The sequence below is a fragment of the Loxodonta africana genome, chromosome 4 (genome assembly GCF_030014295.1).
Source record: "Loxodonta africana isolate mLoxAfr1 chromosome 4, mLoxAfr1.hap2, whole genome shotgun sequence".
NCBI classification, from domain to species: Eukaryota; Metazoa; Chordata; class Mammalia; order Proboscidea; family Elephantidae; genus Loxodonta; species Loxodonta africana.
The window spans coordinates 129,932,323-129,952,205 of NC_087345.1; the positions used below are offsets into that span (position 1 = coordinate 129,932,323).

The window sequence follows — 19,883 nt, forward strand, 5'->3', positions numbered from 1 at the left end:
TAGAACAGATGAATCTTCATCCAGAAAGTGGAAGTTTATGAAGTTTAGGCCAAAGCGTAACTTAGTAAAGGAGGAAATGAGAAAGAAAGTGAACTCAAAATGGCCAATGACAGAACATATCATGGCTCTGGTTTCCAAAACGTATCAGATGTTGAAGGTAACAGCACTGGATTAAAGTTAAGATGAAAGGGATAGAAGCACAAATAACGCACTTGTATTTGGTACAGGACATAAAGCAGAGGGATGACTTACACAGTGAAGGTATGAGGATAACTCATATTGGCCATCTAGGCGTAAGGAATTGGAGATCACTGTATATACTTAAACAAGAATGCTAGGAAGGGATTTTTATCCCTAAAATAAATTTATATACAGTATATTAATTGGGGAAACCCTGGTGGTGTAGTGGTTAAGTGCTACAGCTGCTAACCAAAGGGTCAGCAGTTTGAATCTGCCAGGCGCTCCTTGGAAGCTCTATGGGGCAGTTCTACTCTGTCCTATAGGGTTGCTGTGAGTCGGAATCACCTCGATGGCACTGGGTTGCTGGGTTTTTATATTAATTGGGGGACGAAGAACTACATCTTACCTACTTTGGGCATGTTATCAGGAGGGTTCAGTCCCTAGAAGAGGACATCATGCTTGGTAAGGTAGAAGGCCAGCAAAAAAGAGGAAGATCCTCAACAAGATGGAGTGACACAGTGGCTGCAACAATGGGCTCAAGCATAACAAGGATTGTGAAGATGGTGCAGGACTGGGCAGTATTTCATTCTGTTATACATAGGCTTGCTATGAGTCGGAATCATCTTGATGGCACCTAACAATAATATTGAGAGTCCCTGGGTGGTACAAATGGTTAACGTAGTTGGCTCCTAACTGAAAGGATGGACGATCAAGTCCACTCAGAGGTTCCTTGGAAGAAAGCCCTTGTGATCTACTAATCAACCATTGAATGTACTATGGAGCACAGTTCTACTCTGGTACACATGGGGTCACCATGAATCGGAACTGACTCAATGGAAATTGGTGGTATATTCATTAAGGTTATGATAAATAATGATGAATAAATAAACCCCAAATAAACAATCCTCAAAATGTCAGTTTCCTAACACAGTAAATTTTTATTTTTCACTCTCATTTAATATTTTAACTTCAGTAATCCTGGTCACTTGGTAACTTTCCTCCAGGTTTCTTCCATCTTTTAAGACATTGGAGTTCTCTGTTTCTAGCCACTGAAAAGAAAAAGAGAAGGTGGAGAATTCACATCTGCTTCTTGAAAGCTATAACCTGAAAGTGACATGCATCACATCCTTGTCCATACCAATGCCCATATTTGGATATAAAAGTTGGACCTGAAAAGTGTAATCTCTGCCTGGGCAACAAGCTCTCACTGACAACTTCACTCCAGAAGGGGCGCATGAATTATTTAGTGGATATGTAGCCATCTCTGCCACATCCTGTAGCACAAGTTTTGAGAACCCTAATGCTTTAATCGTCATTCATATTTTGCCTTATGGACAAAGGTTACTTCTCAGTAATGTAGAGTCTGCAAGTCCCAAAAATCTGCAACATTGCAATGTTCTCTTTTGTTTCAATGTCTCACTGGTTTGATCATTTTCTTTATGACAGTCAGGTTCCCAGAAGGAAGCAGATGGAACACTCCAGGGGTAATCTAAGGGCATTTAATAAAGCAACTGTTTATAAAGTTGTGGCAAGGTTAAGGAAACCAACAAGGGATGGTGAAATATGCATTGGAAAGCTGATGTCAACCCTAGGCCTGAAGGATCAAGGGGAGGGTAGTTATTGGAACATCATGAGGACAATTGTTGAGGACCCACCTGACAGAGATTGTGGTCTAAAATATAGAAAATGCAGCCTTTGCCAACCTGACACATGGTGGGGAGAGACCCAAGGAAATAAATACCCTGACTTCTCCCCTCCCACCCTGTGATCCCCTGCCAGTGCCTCCCGTTGGCTGAATTAACTGGAAGCCAGAGACCAAGTTTGCCCAGACAATGATGTTCATTTGCATTGGGCCTCCTAAGGCACAGGGTAGGGCTGAGAGTATCTAGAAGGACACATGGAGTATATCCAGCACATTCTCCAAATATTTCATGTGATTTTCATGTGACCTGAGATTCTGGTCTAAAAAATAATGCACCTCAACTCACTTGTTGTGTGCTTTCCAGGCAATTCTGACTCCTAGTGACCCCATGGGACAGAGTAGAACTGCTGCATGGGTTTTCCTAGGCTGTAATCTTTACGGAAGCTGAAAGCCAAGTCTTTTCTCCTGAGGAGTGGCTAGTGGATTCGTACCTTCAGTCTGTCAGTTAGCAGTCTAGCACTTAAGCGTTGCACCATCAGGGCTCCTACTTAACTCCCCAAGGCCTTTAAAAATAGGATAATTTCTATGGAGAAGAAAAAGAGGAAGTGATCATAATTGTATCAAATGCTCACTGAGACTAATATCAGGAAGATGGGAACGGAAGTTCTGTAAATTGTTAGTTTCCAGTTGTTCTCAAATTTTATCAGCACTAAAAATCAGGCCCAGAAAGATTAGCTTTTCCCAATACGGTATACACTCTTATAAGTGTATCTTCTAAGGGAACAATTGGATTCTTCCAATAAAAACATGAATATGTTAATCATACTAAAACCAAACCCGTTGCCTCGAGTCAATTCCGACTCATGGCAACCCTACAGGACAGAGTAGAACTACCCCAAAGGTTTTCCAAGGAGCAGCTGGTAGATTCGAACTACTAATCTTTTGGTTAGCAACTGAGCTTTTAACCACTGTGCCACCAAGACTTCGGTAATCATAACCCATGCCTTATGGAAACCAAAACCAAACCTGTTGCTGTCGCGTCGATTCTGACTCACAGTGACCCTGTAGGAAAGGGTACAACTGTCCCATAGGGTTTCCAAGGAGCCGCTGGTGGTTTCGAACTGGCAACCTTTTGTTTTAGGAGCCTAGCTCTTAACCACTGCCCCACAAGGCTGTGTAGCCTTATGAGCAAAGTAATAATATTAGACTCATGGACAAGGAAATTGGGTTTTAAAGAGGCTAAATTACTAATCCAAAGTCACATATGAAGCAAGTTTTAAGGAGTTTTTCTTGAAATGTCTTAAAGACTTTATATCAGAATCCTGTGGAGGTGCATGTTAACTACACAGGTCTCTGGATCTCCTCAGTCTTCAGACTGCTTACCATCAGTACTCATTTGTATGTGGATATCTGCAAGTTTTAATGAACACCTCAATTGAGATGTTTGAGAATCATTTCTATAAATTTTAATCTCACTAATGTAAGATGACAGAGCACCATCACGGCATCTGTGGGTAAGAAATGCAATTGTTTGCCTGTTATCCTGTTCAAACGTGCTTCTCCACATGGTCTATAAATACTTTCTGAGTTATTCAGCGAAAACCAAGGATAAAACTGCTAGAAAAAGAACCAGATAAGGCATTTTTACTTGCTTCTTGGCTTACCATCCATGGTTCTTCTTAGAGTATTTTTACTTGCTCTTCTGTCTACTAGAAGCATTTACTCATTTTACAAAGACCATGAGGTTTCTGACAAACTTTATTTTTCCTTCTGCAGAGAAAATTATTGCTATTGAGTTTGAGCAGAGGTGAACTTGGAATTGTAATGATATTTGTATAGTCCTTTTACTAGTTAGTTTCTAGTAAATTATCTTATTCAATGAGAAGCAATTTTTTTCTGTTCCCCGTGAGCCAGGAACTGTGTTGGGTGCTGGACACAGAACAGTGAATAATAAAGTCATGGCATTTGCCTTCACAGGGTGTCTGGTATGGTTAACACCCCGAAGCTTGATTTTAGGTTGTAGAATCGTGAGGAATATAAGACAGAGTTATCATTCTACTTTAAATATGTGAAGATAGAAGTTAGAGGCTACTTGAATAATCCATGATCATATTTCAGCTAAGTGACCACACCATCTAAATTATTCTACTGATTTCAAATTCAGTACTCTTTCCACTATCTTATGCTGTCTTTCAAATGCAGACATTTTTCATAGCTTAAGCCAATTAAGCCCTAACCTTTTACTGTTCCAAGTTTAATTTTATATGTTAACGTCTGAATATAGAATGAATCATACAAAGTCCAGATAATGAGGAATGAAAGACAGGAAGAAAGGAAATTAATGGAAAGCAGAACAATTGGAAAGCAAATGATCAACTCATAGAGCTGACTTGTGGATGTATAAAGAAAAGGTTAAGTGATGTTGGATACAAAGATAATATAAAGGTGGCTCCATGGTGAAGAGAGGGAGAAATAAGAAATTTTATGGCTTGTGATTCTTTCATCAAGGCTTTTTATTGTATAATCAATCATTTGTCTGTGATACCCTGTTCATCTCTCTCATTAAAGTAGTTTGTCCACCTTTGCCATCCCAGCTTTCCGCTCACATATTAGATAATGTTTGTTCTTACAGAAGGAAGGGTGGATTTTCCCGTTATGAAAATAAGCACAATTCATGTTTTCTCTTCCATCTCCTGGAAGTTCAGGCCTATAAATGGAAAAGGTAGAATGAGTTTACTTGAAAGCTAAATAAATAATCAACAATCAAACCCTGTGTGCAGAATTTTGTGGCAGAAAGTGGAACCAATGAGTAGGGGGGAGTATAAACCAAGATCCATGCAACTGAGAAACTTCCAATATGCTTGGGAGTGGAAGGTATACACCAAAAAAAAAAAAAAAAAACCCACAGCCATTGAGTCGATTCTGACTCATAGCAATTGAAAATTTCAATACCAATTTAATATACAATAAATTTAAATAGTAAGTGAACACTAGGCTCAATAGGAGTCCAGAGGAAGAGATGGATGTGGGTCTGAAATGGTGAGTAAAGGCTTTATCTAGAAGATGAGGCTTGAGTTCTGTCTTGAAGCAAGAGTAGGACTTAGGTAAGAGGAGACAAGTAGGGTGTAGATAAGATGGGAGGGCCTGGCAAGGCAAACAGCTGCACAAGATAGGAATGAACTCAAGGAAAAATGAGTTGATTAAATATTTTTGAACTGAAAATTTGTTATAGGGTAGTAGATAAAAGACAACACATTATATTATAATTGGCTATTAATCTGTCTGTATTCCTTGTTAGGGAAACCCTAGTAGCATAGTGGGTAAGAGCTACGTCTACTAACCAAAAGGTTGGCAGTTCAAATCCACCAGGTGTTCCTTGGAAACTCTATGGGGCAGTTCTACTCTGTCCTGTAGGGTCGCTATGAGTCGGAATCAACTCAACAGCAACAGGTTTGGTTTTTTGGTATCTCTTACTAGATTCCTTATGATGAAACGCCAAGGCATATATATGTACTAATCTATTTGACAATACCTATGGAACACTTCCTATGTGCTAAAGTTGTGTATGTGCTGAGGATATGGTGGTAAACAAAGAAAGGTTTTTTTTCTTGGGGAGGTTATGTTATAGTAGGAGGATATTGCTAAGAAGCCAACAAATAAACAGATAAAATAACATCGGAGAACTGGTAAAATTGGTGAAGAAACAAGAGTATGATATGATAGACCTTGATTGGAGTAGATACCAGGGAGGCTAATTTAGTTTGAGAGATTAGAATTACTCTCACTGAGGAAATATTATTTAAACAGAGGCTTGAGTGACAAAGGGAGCCAGTTACGGAGTTCTGGAAGCAGAGCATTCTAGGTAGAGGGAACAGCAAGTACAAAAGCCCTAAGACAACTAAGCAAGACTGATTTGTCGATAAATAGAAGGAAGGCCAGTTTGTCTAGAATATTGTGAAAGAGTTAATAAGTGTTAAGAGATAAAGCCCAAGACTTAGAAAGAGGCTTGCTTGTGATCTTAATGTTCTGACCCTACAGTAAATAATAACTATTTGGTGAATAGTTAATAACTTAAGTTGTTCTCACGTTATAGATTTTGAATGTAGTTTATATTTGGATTAGAGAGACTTTGCAGTTTTCATATATAGGTTGAATAGACGGTGGTAGGACTGAAAAGCCATATTAAAAAATAATTGCCCAAGAGTCGATTCAGACTCACATCAACCCTACAGGACAGAGTAGAACTGTTCTGTAGGGTTTCCAAGGAGTGGCTCGTGGATTCGAACCGCTGACCTTTTGGTCAGCAGCTGAGCTCTTAACCACTGTGCCACTACAGCATAAAGAAAAGGCATATTAGGTAACTCCTAATGCAATTGGCCCTTTTGGCTGGATTGCCTCTAGCAGAATGGAGCCTTTTTACATGAACATTAGAATTTCCTTGTGAACTAAAATATGACTGATTCTTGGAGATGCCTAGGTTGGGAAAGTAGGCAGATGACACTGAAAAGTTAATGGGACCTCCAAGGCAAAAATTTTCAGCCATAAGATAATAAGGATAATAATTTTGTTTTAAAAATATGTGAAGACAATTGTAGAAAGGAAAAATGAAAACATAAAATGCTTCAAAGGTAAAGTTGAGGGCAAAAATGGATGGGAAAAAAAGTATGAAGAATACATGTGAATTGTGGTTTAGATAAAGAGAAGAATAAGAGCATGGGGAAGGTTGAGTTATTTTATTACCAGTGTTTTTTTGTTGGAGTAGGGCATGTGTGACTCAGCTGCTGTTTATGTAACCCATAGTAAGATATAGAGCTCCTCTCAAATTATAAGTAACTTGCACTCAAGAGGGAAGGGAATCTCAGAAACAAAAATTGCTAGCAGTGCCTTGAACTCTGAATGTTCAGTGACTTACATATTTTTGGAGAAAACTGAGCCAACTGAGCCATCTTCCCACATCCAGACTCCATTAGAGTTCTGGCGAGACAATCCTACCCAACGTATCAAACCAGTCCTGGCTTTGATATACTCCTGTTGTAAACACAAATAAACATAAAGGTCAGAATGCCTCCAAAGCTCTTGGTGATGACCTAAAGGCAAAGTTTCATGATAAGACCCTTGACAAAAAGAAATGTTGGATTATATGTTTATATTAATATTAATGCATGCACCACCAGGGCTCCTTATATTCGAGACTTAAAATTGTACCAAATTGGCTTGTTTTAGAATTAAAAAACAAATAAACAAACAAAAAAACCCTTTATATTTATAGGGCATAAGAAAAATTATATACAAAATATCTAATATTCTAATCTTCTTCTGTGTTTATATGATTATATCTTCCATCAACTGAAGATTAGAGTATCAAAGAGAATACCAACTATGACCCTGAAATGGAGTAAACAGTAAATGACTGTAGTCCTTGGGTGGTGCAAATGGTTGATGTGCTGGGTTTGAGGTTGGAGTCCACCTAGAGGCACCTCGAAAAAAGATCTGGCAATTAAAAAAGAAAAAAAAAGCCATAGAAAACCCTGTGGATCACAGTTCTATCTGATAGACACGGAGTTTCCAGGAGTTAGAACTGACTTGATGGCAACTGGTAAACGACTATAGAAAAGGAAATCATCGTTGTTAAGACTTTAATGCCCCAGAAGTAAGCTTTATCTGAATTTATTTTTTGCTTAGATTGTCTATAAAATCTTTCATGTAGAAGTTATAATTTGTTTTAGTTGATGGGTTAAAAGAGAATTACATGGTATTTTTCTCAAATGGATTATAAATAACATTCATCTATTTTTTCTTCTTAGCAATTATCACCATCAGGTGTGTGTGTGTGTATGTACTATACTTTATGAATGGAGCCCTCATGGTGCAGTTGTTAAGTATTCTGCTGCTAACTGGAAGGTGGGCTGTTACAATGCACTAGCTTATTTTAGGGAAAAAGATGTGGCAGTCTTTGTAAATCTTCTGTAAAGATTTACAGCCTGGAAACCTTATGGGGCAGTTCTACTCTGTCCCATAGGGTCGCTATGAGTGGAAATAGACTCGATGGCACACAAAAACAACACTATACTATATCTATTTGTTTTGTTTATTGTCTGTAGAATATAAATTCCATGAGATTAGGAATTTTTGTCTGTTTTAGTCACTGCAAAGCTTCAAATTCCTGGAATATATTTGTTGAATTAGTACATAAATCAATTAACCTCTCTCTATAAACCAAAACCAAATTCATTGCCATCGAGTGGATTCTGACTCATAGTGACCCTGTAGGACAGAGTAGAACTGCCCCATAGGGTTTTCAAGGAGTAGCTGGTGGATTTGAACTGCCAAGCTTTTTTTTTTTTTTTTTTGGACTTTCGGATTCTGTTCCAAGTTAGTAAATAGAGGTAAGGAAATTGAGAGAGGTTAAATTACTTACAGAAAAGATAAGACAAGACCTCAAAGTCCCTTGAGCCCTAAATCAGCACTTTCTACTCTCAAATGTTGTCATTTTTACTGAGCTTGATAAGGTTTTTAGATTAGCACAGACTGAAAGACGTAAGAAAAATATAAACAAAGCCAAATGTTACATTTGAGAGTTTCTTCTCGTAACTCCAAAACATTTGACCTAAGAATCTCCTTACCAGAATGTTCTGGCTGGCAATCTTCGGAAGAGTAGCATTCACGCCAGAGCAGTACTGCTTACTCTCTTCCCATGTCAAGTTGTGCTTGAAGAATCCATAGCAACTATCCCCATAGTATCTCCAGTTTTTGTCGCAGGGGCTGCACTTATGGCCTTAAGGAGAGATCAGGCATAGGAACCATTTCATTCTAAATCAGGCTTACATTTTCCCCACATTCAGTGTTTCCCGCAGATCTCAAGATTCACTACAAATACCAGCACAAAAAAATACTCTGGTGTTAGAGGAGATCAAGAGTTACCAAGCCACACTTACTGAAATTTTCTTTTTGTTCAGATTGTTTTATTAAATCTTGGCAGAAGCGCTTTGCTAATTGTTGCAGAGTTCCTGAAAGGTTTTCATTCTCAGCTTGTAGGAGATTCTGCTGTGTGACAGCTAAATGTAAAAATTAGATAATAACAATTTGTAATCAGGACCTTAAGTGTGACGCAAAGGCTTTTCAATAAACTTTCATTTTAATAGAATTGCCGTGCTATGAAGTGTTTACAAGGTACACATAAGTAAATGATACCTACAAAGGATATGGGCAAAGGGGAATATTTTAAAAATATATATATAGAAAACTGACACTTGAGAGTTATCTAATAAAATGAGTGAACTCTTTAAGGAGAACAGTCACAAATAAGAAAATCTCATGAACAAATACACACCTAAAGCAATTGTTTTGACATTTTATTAAATGCAGGTTTCTAAACAGTGTTAATAGAAGTGAACACCTCTGCTATTTTCTGCTCTTAATGTCATACCAGAATATTCATTCACTGAAAAAAATACATACTGATTTCATGCTATGCCCAAAGTACTATGAGATTCAGGTGTATGAACGATCGTGAATGAAAGATTATTAAATATCTCATGGAAAAAAAAAAAAAAAACAAGTATTCAAACAATCAAAAACTACCTAAAGTAAAAGGTGACATTGTAGGGCTATTAGGTTTACAGGAAGAAAAAACAATGTTTATCAGTTAGGTGGGATATGAATTGTCTCTTAGAGGAAGTAAGTAAATTTGTAAACAAAATAGGAAGGAAGGTATTTTAAGAAGCGGGAATAGGATAGGCAAAATTTCAGGCAGGTAGATACAGAATTTATTTATGAAATTGAGAAGACCCTGGTTTGGCTGGATCTGAGGATATGCAATGATGAAAGAAAGATTTCAAAATATAACTTGCATTCATACTCAAGAGAATCTTAAAGGCTAGTTTAAAATTCTTGAAAATAATTTTTAAATTTTTAATAGATAAACAGTTTAAAAAGTGATTTTGATCAAGAGATAAAGGCCAGAGAAAATCTTGGCAACTATATATATAGTATGATTGGAGTAGTAACAAATGGAAGGACAATTAAGAAACTTAGTGTGATATACCAAAACCCTTAGGTATTGCCATCCTCAGACCAAACCCTTGTCAGTGAGTCAATACTTACACATAATTCTCAGAGCTACCAGCCCAACAACCATCCCTGTGCACAAGATCAGAAGAACAAAAGCCATCACACGCCACAAAGAGGACACAGGGTCAGCTGTGGACATACAATAAATATGTCAGGGAGCAGTAATAGGGCATGGCTATGGGACAGTGTCACCTGTGCCCCAGCCTCTTGGAATTTTCCAAGATCTTGCCTGTGTTCCTTGTTGATCATCAACAATAAGCACAACCCACTCCCATACCACACATCCATCCCCATCACCAATGGACTTCCCCTCTCTGAGCCAAAATATAACCCAGCTGTTAAGACATTATTGTTTGTTTTGTTTTTTGTACACTCCCCTTCCCCCCCATAAATATTCTTTAATAGGCAACTACTTAAGAATCATACCCACTTACTAGGATCCTGGAAAATGGTGGTTTCCAAACATTCCTTCCCCTGTTACCCCATATCCTTCACTTCAGCACCATCCAGCATTAAACTCTAGGAGCCTTAATGCAAGTTCATTATTATGTCTCCTGTGTTGTCTTTCTTCTAAATAAGTCTGAGTCTATGTAAATACTACTAAGGGCTATAGAGAAAGAACATCATTCAGGAAAAACAAAACAGAACAAAAAACAAAGCTGTATGTATTATCTCTAGTAGAAAAAGGGAAAACAGAGTTGACTTATTTTACTAATTAATTTCCAGATTTTTGGTTCTGGGCATTCTTACCTGAGGTGAAAGCTGATCTTCGAGTTTTAATATTTAAGGCTACGTATCCATCTTCATCCTGCATGGCCTCACTTGGACTGCAAGTGAGCTCAGGGGTCCAGTGACTTGGCAAAATGTAGTGTCCACTCTTAAGATTCCAAAGTCTGTCAGTCTGTGATCCTCCTCAACTGGGAGAGTGGAGCCGTATAAGTTAGGACACATGTTTTGTTTATTCTTTTTCCAGGAAGCCCTTTCATAGTTGTTCAGAGATACATGGCCATTGAACATAAAATAAATAAATAAAAAGCAAAAATAATAAATTGTGGTAAAGGAGTAGATATGGCATTTGTTTCCTGTTTCCTCATCTTCAGCTTAAAGTAAAGAGATATTCCAGCATGTGTATCCTTTCAAAGAACCAAAAATTTTTCTGAAGTTCATACTTCATCTTAACCCTGTTGTTGTTGTTAGGTGCCATTGAGTCGGTTCTGACACATAGTGACCCTATGTACAACAGAACTAAACACTGTCAGATCCTGCACCGTTCTCACTATCGTTGCTATGTTTGAACTTATTGTTGCAGCCACCATGTCAGTCCATCTCATAGAGTGTCTTCTTTTCTGAGGCCCTTCTACTTTACCAAGCATGATTTCTTTCCCCATTGACTGTTCCCTCCTGATAACATATTCAAAGTACCTGAGATGAAGTCTCACCATCCTTGCTTCCCTCATAGAACCTAAATCATATTGTTTAAATGAAGTGACTTCTGTGGAAAATCATGGATAAAACACCAGCAGAAGAACACGTCTAATATAATTTGATCAAATACTGCCTAAATTAGAAATTTCATGGTCTTGTATTGGAACGAACTATTCATAATTATGTCCTAGAACTCATTCAAATTCTTGAATCTCTAATAAATCAAATTTTCAAAAAATTTAAGAGTCCACATAGGGCTGGCTTTATACGACTTAGGTTTAGGCATTGAAGGAAAACAGACAAATAAAATGACACTATCTGGAGTTAATGACTTGCTGTACTATCAAAAAAATCAAACCCATTGCCATTGAGTTGATACTGACTTATAGTGATTTTTATAGGACAGAGCAGGACTGCCCCATAGGGTTTCCAGGGAGTGGCTGGTAGGTTCAAAACAATGACTTTTGGGTTAGCAGCCTGAGTTTTTAACCATTGCACCACTAGGGCTTCAAATTGATGTATAGCCCTTCAGTAATATTTTTACTTTGCAGTGAATTTCTTGGAATGGAAGAATCTTAATTCAGTAGAATCACGCAAGTTCAAGTATAGGGAGCCTGGATGAAGAACTATTTGGGGACTGGGTGGTTTCCAGTTCCCTTTACCTCAGAATATAATAGTGTATTCCACATATTACCTTTATTAATTAGGCTTTCAAATTATTATTTCAGCTTATGTTGAAAGTAGTTATTTTGTCTTCTCCCCCACCCCTCAACACACACAGCCCTTTTTCCTTTTTTTTTTTTGTTCAGGGAACTGTACCTGAAAAAAAGTTCTTTATTCCAAATTTTTGATGAGTCTGAACTTGGAATAAAAACCTTCATTCATTCAACAGTTTAGAGATTAAGAAGTCACTCTTATATAAACCATCTCTTTTATTTTAAACAAATAATTAATGAATGTTCAGTATGCATCAGACACTGTAATTGGAGTTGAATATTCATAGAGAAAATCATAGTCCATGTCCACTTGGTGCACAGAGTCTTAAATTAGACAACACACTATTTTCGTTAGGCTATTTAGAACAATTTCTTCACACTCAAACATACCAGCCCACATTCCCTTCCCTCTTCCTTTCTTCACTTTTTTCCACAGCACTTATCACTATCTGACCCACATAGAGTCTTTTTATATATTTAAATCTTTGTCATTTATCCCCACGAGAATGTATTCCACGCCTCTATAATGGAGATTGGCAGATCGTTTCCACCCAATAAGTATTTGTTGAATGAATGAATATATGTACAATGGGCATTACCATGCTAATTTTATACATGTAGAAAGAGACATTTAAGGTATTTTGGGTACTTTTCTATGTAAATAGAAACCCTGGTGGCACAGTGGTTAAGAGCTATGGCTACTTACCAAAAGGTTGGCAGTTCAAATCCATGAGGCACTCTTTGGAAACCCTGTGGGGAAATTCTACTCTGTCCTTTAGGGTTGCTATGATTCAGAATTGACTCGAAGGCAATCGGTTTGTTTGTTTGTTTGTTTCTGTGTAAATAGCAGTATAATTTACCCAGGTTTCAGGTTCTTTCAATGACATTATGATGTCTTTCAAATTTAGGCATTGTCCGACTCCGTTGTCTATGTTTATGCTGAAGAATGGATGAAAAGTCACTAGGATCACAATGATAAGGTATAAGTGCAATAAGCAAGGAAATTACTGGAATGTAAAACATTGTGGATGTCACTGGTCAATATACAATGATGTGTAAAAGAGACAAGAAACTGATGCTTCCTACCTACTAAAACTACAGGTGTTAAAATAATGGCTCCCAATTGAAAAAAAGGGATGTGAACATTTTGTAGCTGGTGATAGCTTGTTATAGATCTTTTAGTGTACACCTCCTTTAAGGTAAAGTCTTGGGTGCATGATCAGTGATTTCCTATTCTATTATCCATCCCTCTGCATTAGTATTACTGGTTCACCTTTGCCTTGCCAGTCTTATACACACATATAAGTACTTTAATTTTATGTTATTAGTATCCAGATTGAGTGAATATAATTTTTAAAATAAATTTCATCCCATAATTATCCTCTTGCTCCTCCTTGTGGCCATTTTTTTTCTTTCTGATTTTAATTTCTTCTTGTGGCTGTCTGCATGTGTAAGGTTTTACAGCTTTGCAAGTCCAGCGGGGCGGTGCTACTCTGCCCTATAGGGTCACTATGAGTCAGAATCAACTTGATGGCAGTGGGTTTGGTTTTTTTGTAGGTTTTGGTTGTTTTCTTTGGATCCTTGATACCTCTGGATTGAATATTTACTCCTTTTCCTTTTTGTAAATAATTTTGAATTAATTCCTATTCTGGCCATTCTCCGGGTGCTATTCAATCTGCACCACTTTTTTTAAATGTTCTCTGAAACAGGCATACCTTGTGGGAATGGAATGATCATTGATAAACAGTGAGATTATAGCTTCCTGTAGTATAAACTCAGCATTTCTTTAATTTGGCTTAAATTGGCAATACTTCCATATTTAGTACCTGTGTTTCTGTGTTCCCTTATTTTCCACAGTGAACAAGATTTTCTGATGTATTTATTCACGTGAGAGTAAGAAGAGAAGCCAAGATGTTTCCAAGTTTTTGGGTGAGGAATAGCAAGTAAGGAGTTTCGTTTACTGAGATGAGAAAGCTTTGATGGGACACATTGGGAAAAGGCTGTTTGTTACTGGGTATGTTAGGTTTGAAAATCCTATAACGTATATAAGTAAATATGCCCGTCTGTAGTCAGATATATGGGCCTGAAGATCAGTTCCTGGAGTGCAAATATGAATTTAGAGTTATTAGTGTGGTGTAGCAGTTAAGAGCTATGGCTGCTAACCAAAAGTTTGGCAGTTCAACTCCATCAGGCTCTCCTGGGAAATCCTATGGGGCAGTTCTACTCTGTCCTATAGGTCACTATGAGTCGGAATCAACTCGATAGCAATGAGTTTTAACAGGTTAGTGCATGTCTGCTACTTTAAGCCATGAATGTAGAAAAGCTCATTCAAGGACGAAAGTAAACAGAAGACAGAGTGTCACGGACTGAACTCTGGGGCACACCAACATTTAGAAGTTGAAAAGCTAGTGAAGAATTATCAAGCCTGGAAAAATGGGCAGTGAAGTAAAAGGAAAACCAGGAAAGAATGTTGTCTTGAGGACCAAAGTATTTTGGAGATAACCAAACCTGTTGCTTTCAAGTCGATTCCAATTTATAGTGACCCTACTGGACAAAGTAGAACTGCCCCATAGGGTTTCCAAGGATGGCTGGTGGATTAGAACTGTTGACCTTTTGGTTAGGAGCTGGGAGCTCTTAACCACCACGCCACCAAAGAAGAAAGATATTAACAAATGCTGCTTATAGGTTAAGTAAGTTGAAGTCTGAGAAACAGCCATTTTATTTGCTAATGTGGAGGCTAAATGGTGGCTCTGACGGGAGTGATTTTGTAGGAATAAACCAGTTGCCAACGAGCTCGTCCAGATCACGGTGGCCCCATGTATGTCAGAGCAGATCTGTGGTTTTCAATGGCTGAATTTTGGGGAGTAGATTACCAGAATTTTCTTCTGAAGTAGCTCTGAGTGGACTCCAACCTTCAACCTTTCAATGAGCAGCCAAGCAAGTTAACTGTTTGCACCACCCAGCGATACCTTTTGGAGATACAGTTATTGCAAACGCTTGACTAGAGTGAGGTTCAGGAAAAGCAGAAAGAAACACAGCAGGCATAGACAGCTTTTTGAGCACTTCTACTGTTAAGAGAATTGGAGAAATTAGAGAAAAGGGGTAATAGTGTGTGTGTAGTGGGGGACAGTGAGGAACAAGGGAGGTGTTTTTGTTGTTGATGTTGTTTTAATTCCTGAGTTTACCTGCAGTTCTCTCAAGCAGTAGATATTTTCTTGTCCACACATCATCACACATCTTGTACTGCTGGGCCTGGCAATGAATTAGGTCATCTGCTTACTCCTCACTTTTGCTTTTATACCTTTTTCCCTTAAAAACTTCCAACATCTTTTTAGCTCATTTTATCAGATTATACCATAAGATAACCCACTTTATAATTCACCTACAAAGAGATTAAAATCACCGGTGATTATGACAGGAGTAGAGGCGAGCAAGGAGACATTAATAAGTTGAAAATGATGAAGGAATGTTTCAGAATTTGGTAGATGATTGCAACAAGATGAGTTAAACCTCAGACTTGGGAACAAAAAAAAGGCTTCAGTTAGAGCAAGAAAATGAAAGGAGTTTAGAGTGAAAAGATTGAGATAAATATAGTGAAGTTTGCCGAAGACTGCCTGTATGATCTGGAAGGTACAATTTACGAGTTTGAGGTTAGAGAGGGGTATCAGATTAGGGGATTCACAGAGGCTTCAGGGTACAAAACAATCTGAAGGGTCCTCATATCCAGTGTTCCATATGAATATCTAGTTATTCCAACACTATTTGTTGAAAATACTTTCCTTTCTCCGTTGGATTATTTTGGCACCTTTGCTGAAAATAAGACAAACATATGAATATGGGCGTATTGTTGTTGTGTGCCATAGCGTCAATTCCAACTCACAGTTACCTGATGGGACAGAGTAGAATTGCCTCATAGAGTTTCTTAGGCTGTAATCTTTATGGGAGCAGATTGCCAGGTCTTTTCTCCTGTGTAACCCCTGGTGGGTTTGAACTGGCAGCATTTTGGTTAACAGCCAAGCGCTTAACCTTTGTACCATGAGGGCTCCTTTTGTGTATGTACATAAGGGGATTTATCTGTGGGCCTTGTTCTGTCCCATTGATCTATTTGTTAATTCTTATTCCGGTATCCCACTATCCTGAATACTGCAGGTTTATAGCAATTCTTGAAGTCAGATTGTATAAGTGCTCCAATTTTCTTGTTTTTAAAAATGGTTGTTTTGAATATTTAAGGTCCTTTGCATTTCCATAAAAAATTTTAAAATCTATGTATCTACTTTTTAATTCTAGGACTGTTATTGAAATTGAATTGAATGTACAGATAAATTCGAGGAAAACTATTTTAATGGTATCATTTTTCCAATTCATTAACACGGTATATGTCTTCATTTATTTAAGATCTCTTTAGTCATTCTCAGCAGTGTTTTGTAGTTTTCAGTGTAGTGATCTTGCAAATATTCTGTTATATTTTTTCTAAGTATTTTATGCTTTTTGTGCTATATAAGATGATTTTTAAAAAATGCCTCATTTCTAGTTATTTACTGCAGGTATAGAAAATGTTTATAGAAAATACAATAAATATTTGTATATTAAGATTGTATCTTGTGATATTTTTAATTTTATTTATTAGTTCTGGAGCTGTTTTGTAGATTCCTTTGGCTTTTCTATGGAAAAAAAAAAAAAAAGCATGTCATCTGGAACCAGAGATTGTTTATTTCTTTGTTTCCAGTCTCTGTTTTCTTTATTTTTACTGCCTTATGGCACTGGTTAGAATCTCCGATACAATTCTTATAAACATACTTAACATCCTTTCTTTGTTCCTGATTTTAGGGGAAAAATGTTCACCATTTCACTACTGACGTTAATACCAATCAGAAATTTTCCATAGATGCCTTTTATCAGATTTGGAAAGTTACATGGTATTCCTACTTTGTTGAACATTTTCTCATAGATGGGTGTTGAACTTTGTCAAATACTTTTTCTTCGTGTAATAAAATCATTATATGAATTTCTCCTTTTTTCTGAGTAATTTTTTTAGTGTTAAACCTTGCTTTCCTGGGATAAACTCTACTCCATCATTATTATCATTTTAATGTATTCTTAGACTTCACTTACTAATATTTTGCTAAGAATTTTTGTGTGTCTATTCATGAGAGATATTGGCCTTTATTTTGGTTTTCTTGCAAAGGCTGTGAGGCTTTTTGTACTATGGTTACCCTAACTTCATCAAACGATATGAGGTTTACGAGTGATATGTTCGTATCAATACGTTCCTGCTCCTGGGTTTTCTTAAAGAGTCTGTGTAAGACTGGTGAGATTTGTGTAATCATTTAATAGAATTCATCACTGAAGTCATTTTGGCTTAGAGTTTTCTTGTGGGAGAATTTGAAAACAAAATTAAATTTCTTGAATACATATAGGGCTATTCAGATTTTTTGTTTCAACTTCTGCTAACTTTGGAAAGTTGTATATAATTCAATAAATTTTTCTATTTTATCTATGCTATTTTTTTTTTTTTTGGCATGAAGTTGTTCCTAATGTATTCAGTTTATCTTTTAATGCCTAAAGGTTCTATGATGCTAACTCCTCCTGCATTCCATGTTATGTCATGGAGACTAAATTCTGTTATATTCTTCTGAAGAATGTTGTTATTTTTGTTGCAGTAGGCCATTAACTTGGTTGGACTCAAACTTCAAACTTCGTCTCTTGGAAAGCAGCTTAAACCTCAGTCCCGTTCTTTCTGTTTTAGCTGAGCTACGTGCAGTCTGAAGAGCCTCGGTGGAACAGAGGTTAAAGCGCTAAGCTGCTGAGTTTGAGCCTGCAAGCAGCTCCGTGGGAGAAATATGAGGCATTCTGCTTCTGTAAAGATTTACAGCCTAATAAACCCTATGGGGAAGTTCTACTGTGTCCTATAGGGTCGCTATGAGTTACAATCGACTCCATGCCAGTGAGTTTGGTTTTATTTGAAGTCTGTTTCCATGTACTCATGGTTCAAGATAAGACAGATATTTGGGGAGAATTTATACATAGGATTTGGGACTCCTTCTCTTTCACTGCCTCCTTTCCATGGCCTTTCACTCACTTTCCAGGGGCTGTGGTTGCCCCAAACTCCATCTTCTGACTTTTCAGGCCTGAAAGACTGCATGTTTTCCATTGTAGATTCAGCTGCTCTGCAGGGGACTGTGGCTGTGGGCTGTCCTCAGGTTAAAAGCCAAATAAAAACGAAAAACAAAACTAAAAAAATACTTCACTATGTGCCAGTCTCATTCTCTCTAGAACCTTCCAAATTTTTCACTCTCTTGAAACTTCAGGTAGTTATTTTAAAAATCTTGCCCTAAATATTTGGTTGTTATTTGCAGATTGATCACTCTGGTAGGAACTTATCCATGCCAGAAGGGAAATCCTGTTCATGTACAATTTTAATACAGTTTTAATAGCTATCCATTTATTCTCCATGCCTCATTACCAACACCATACCTCTCTCTGTCTCATTTTCTCTCTCTTTCTCTTCCTCTCTCTCTCTCACACACACACACACACACACTTTGGGTTTCTTACAACAGCAGCCAGGGGTGTATGGCCTTTAACTACACAGTTCCTCCAGCCTTAGCATGCGTGTCTCTGCTTGATATCTGATGTGGGTGAGTATAAATCAGATCCCATATCTCCAACCAGTATTAGCTGGCCTTTGTCACATGTAAAGAAGACACTTGCTCCTTTACTGAAACATTCAGAGCTTCTACCTTTAGGATCTTGGGAGCTCTCTATGAAACTACTATGCCTGCTCTGCCTGCTAACACACCTTTGCTAACATACCTTCTTCTTTTTTTTTTTTTAATAATTTTATTTATTTTGTTGTTGAGAATATACACACCAAAACATATACCAGTTCAACAGTTTCTACACATGCAATTTAGTGACACTGATTACATTCTTCAAATTGTGCAACATTCTCACCCCCTTTTCTGAGTTTTTCTTCCCCTGTTAACTTAAGCTTATTGCCCCCTAAAGTTCCTATCTAATCTTTCGAGTTGCTGTTGTCAATTTGATCTCATGTAGACAATTCTTAAAAGAGCATAATGCTCAGGGCAGACCTTTTTACCAGTTAAACTAAACTATTACTTGGCTTTAAGAAGACTTCAGGGCATATTTTTGGTTTAAGGTTTAAAGATTATCACAGGGCAATAGTTTCAGGGGTTCATCTACCCCCCCTGGCTCCAGGAAGTCGGGAGTCCATGAGAATTTGAAATTCTTTACTACATTTTCCTGCTTCTGATTGAGATTCTTCTATGGAATTTTTGATCAAAATGTTCAGTAATGTTAGTGGGCACCATCCAGTTCTTCTGGTCTAATGGCAAAGGGGCAGTTGTTCACGGAGGCAATTAGCCCACGTGTGTTCCATTTTCTCCTCCTATTCCTGACCCTCCTTCGTTCTGTTGCTCCAGGAGAATAGAGAATAATTGCTGTGCCTTTGATGACCACTTGCAAGCTTTTAAGACCCCAGGCACTACACAACAAACAAGAAGGTGGAACCAAAGCACTAAACATGTTATTAAGCCAATTAACTGTGATGTCCCATGAAACCACAACCCTAAACTTCCAAACCAAGGAACAAAATCCCATGAGGTGTTTGGTTGTACATAAGCAGCCTCAGCAGCTACTCTTTTTTTTTTTTTTTTTTTAACAAATCATCGTTGTCAATATATCTATCATACAGCTTCTGCCAGTTCGACTTTGTACAGGTATACAACTATTGACAGCAATTACAATAATTGGCTGTGCAAACTTACCCTTACTCAGTGTAATTTTTCCATCTCTGTTAACCCCCTTTTCCCCCTCCATCCCATCCCTAG

At 37.6% G+C, this 19,883-nt stretch overlaps 1 protein-coding gene across 1 annotated transcript; it reads right to left on the reverse strand.

Annotated features, from left to right (window-relative positions):
- Positions 1-3,569: 3,569 nt before the first annotated feature.
- CLEC1B (C-type lectin domain family 1 member B) lies at positions 3,570-11,376 on the reverse strand. Its single transcript, XM_010590869.3, has 6 exons — positions 10,643-11,376; positions 9,926-10,021; positions 8,758-8,877; positions 8,446-8,597; positions 6,735-6,850; positions 3,570-4,529 (listed from the first exon to the last, which is right to left on the reverse strand). Exons 1-6 carry the CDS (start codon positions 10,704-10,706, stop codon positions 4,385-4,387), a joined length of 693 nt encoding a protein of 230 aa, XP_010589171.1. The 5' UTR covers positions 10,707-11,376; the 3' UTR covers positions 3,570-4,384.
- Positions 11,377-19,883: the final 8,507 nt, after the last annotated feature.